We start from the raw sequence: 1,749 nt of genomic DNA, 5'->3' as shown, positions 1-1,749 counted from the left end.
TGTAAGTCGGTACGACAACATGAGTGGGACGCCCAACAGGCGTAAAACAAACCACAAAACATATGGTGCGCCTGTAGTGTAGTGCTATGGTACTACTTGGGATATGTGCCGTTCATGCACGCGCGTACGCGCGGAGGAATAGGATTAAATTAGTTATGTTGAAGACGACATGGCGTGTGTGCATCGTTGTTGATTGTCCATATAAACAACACTAAATCTGGCGACGAGAGATACCTAGAAGCAGGGATAATGGCGAAAGTAAATATCCCTTGTGTCGCTGCATTTGACAATGTTGTCGCTGAGTCTTTGGACACGTCTGTAGGTCCAAAATGGGAAGCGTGGATTAAGCTTTTCGAGAATTATGTCTTAGCCCTGTCCGTGTCGTCGGACGCGCAAAAACGTGCATTGCTCCTACATGCTGTAGGGCCGCGTTGCTTTGAAATATTTGACAGTCTACCTGATACTGGAACTACTTACGCACATGCCAAAGTGGCTCTGTCGAATCATTTTAGGCCTAAAGTTAATATTGAATATGAGAGGGCTGTATTTAGACGTCTTAGGCAGAAGTCAGACGAGAAACTAGATTCCTACCATACCCGACTAAGGAAGGCGGCCGGTACATGTAACTTTCAAAGTATTGACCAAGAACTGAAGTCGCATATTATTCAAACAACTACTGACTCGAAGTTGAGAAAACAGGGCCTTAAGGAAGATGGACTTACGCTAGCAGAAATTCTACAAATTGGAAGGTCAAATGAACTAGCACAGGTCCAGAATAGTGATTTGGAAAAGGACTTAGGCTTAGGCCTAGCACAGTCTCATCCAGAAAATCGAGTCCATGCTGTAAGTACCAAAAGACAAAACAGTAAAAATTTTCGCCCTAATAATAAAGGAAATGGAAACAGTGCTAGGAGCGGTTCTGTTTATGGAAGGAAAAAATGCTTTGGCTGCGGTAGGTCATATCCACACCCAAGAGGCCCAAAGTCCTGTCCAGCATTTGGAAAGAAATGTCACGACTGCGGTAGAGTGAACCATTTTGCCAAGTATTGAAGACAGACCAAGGTAGCTCATGAAATAAGCTGTTATGGACATGATCAGGACAATATTAATGTCAATAGAAATGATAGCATTAGCAGTGATGAAAATGTCTTTTCAGTTAGTAGTAGTGATAAAGTTGTTCATAATGTTGTTAGTCCAAAGTTTGAGATAGTATTTAGAAATGCTAACGTTAGTTTAGTTATGACTGCTGATACTGCAGCGTCATGCAACATTATTGATGAGTATACGTTTAGTAGTAAATTCAGTGGTGTGTTGTTAAACACTAACACAAACAATGTACATGCCTATGGTGGAACAACCCTTAAGGTAAAAGGAATTTTCACTGATACTATCTCGTGTAAAACTAATGATAATGTTACTTTCACAGACACATTGTATGTTGTAGAAGGCCAATGTGGATGCTTGTTAAGCAATAGGGCTAGCCAGAATTTAAAACTGGTAGCGGTTAAACAATATGTTAATGTGGTATTAGAAAGTAGTGATGTGGTTGAGAAATACCCAAATGTGTTTAACGAGATTGGGCAACTTAAAAATTTTGAAGTCAAGTTGCACATTGACGAGAGTGTACCCCCAGTAGCCCAGCGCCACAGGCGTATCCCATATCACATGAGGAAAATGGTTGAAAATGAATTGTTAGAGTTAGAACGTAATGATATCATTGAAAGAGTGGATGGTCCCACTCCGTGGGTT

General features: G+C 41.2%; 1 protein-coding gene across 1 annotated transcript; it reads left to right on the top strand.

The window, feature by feature from the left end:
* The first annotated feature begins 249 nt into the window (after window positions 1-249).
* Window positions 250-1,050, top strand: LOC117113377. Its single transcript, XM_033256681.1, has one exon. The coding sequence runs from the start codon at window positions 250-252 to the stop codon at window positions 1,048-1,050; it is 801 nt and encodes a 266-aa protein (XP_033112572.1).
* The last annotated feature ends 699 nt before the right edge of the window (window positions 1,051-1,749 follow it).

The sequence above is a fragment of the Anneissia japonica genome, unplaced genomic scaffold (genome assembly GCF_011630105.1).
Source record: "Anneissia japonica isolate Jap-2015-1 unplaced genomic scaffold, ASM1163010v1 scaffold287831_len48341_cov114, whole genome shotgun sequence".
NCBI lineage: Eukaryota > Metazoa > Echinodermata > Crinoidea > Comatulida > Comatulidae > Anneissia > Anneissia japonica.
Note: the sequence above shows the minus strand (reverse complement) of the source record. Positions and strands in the feature narration are given on the sequence as shown.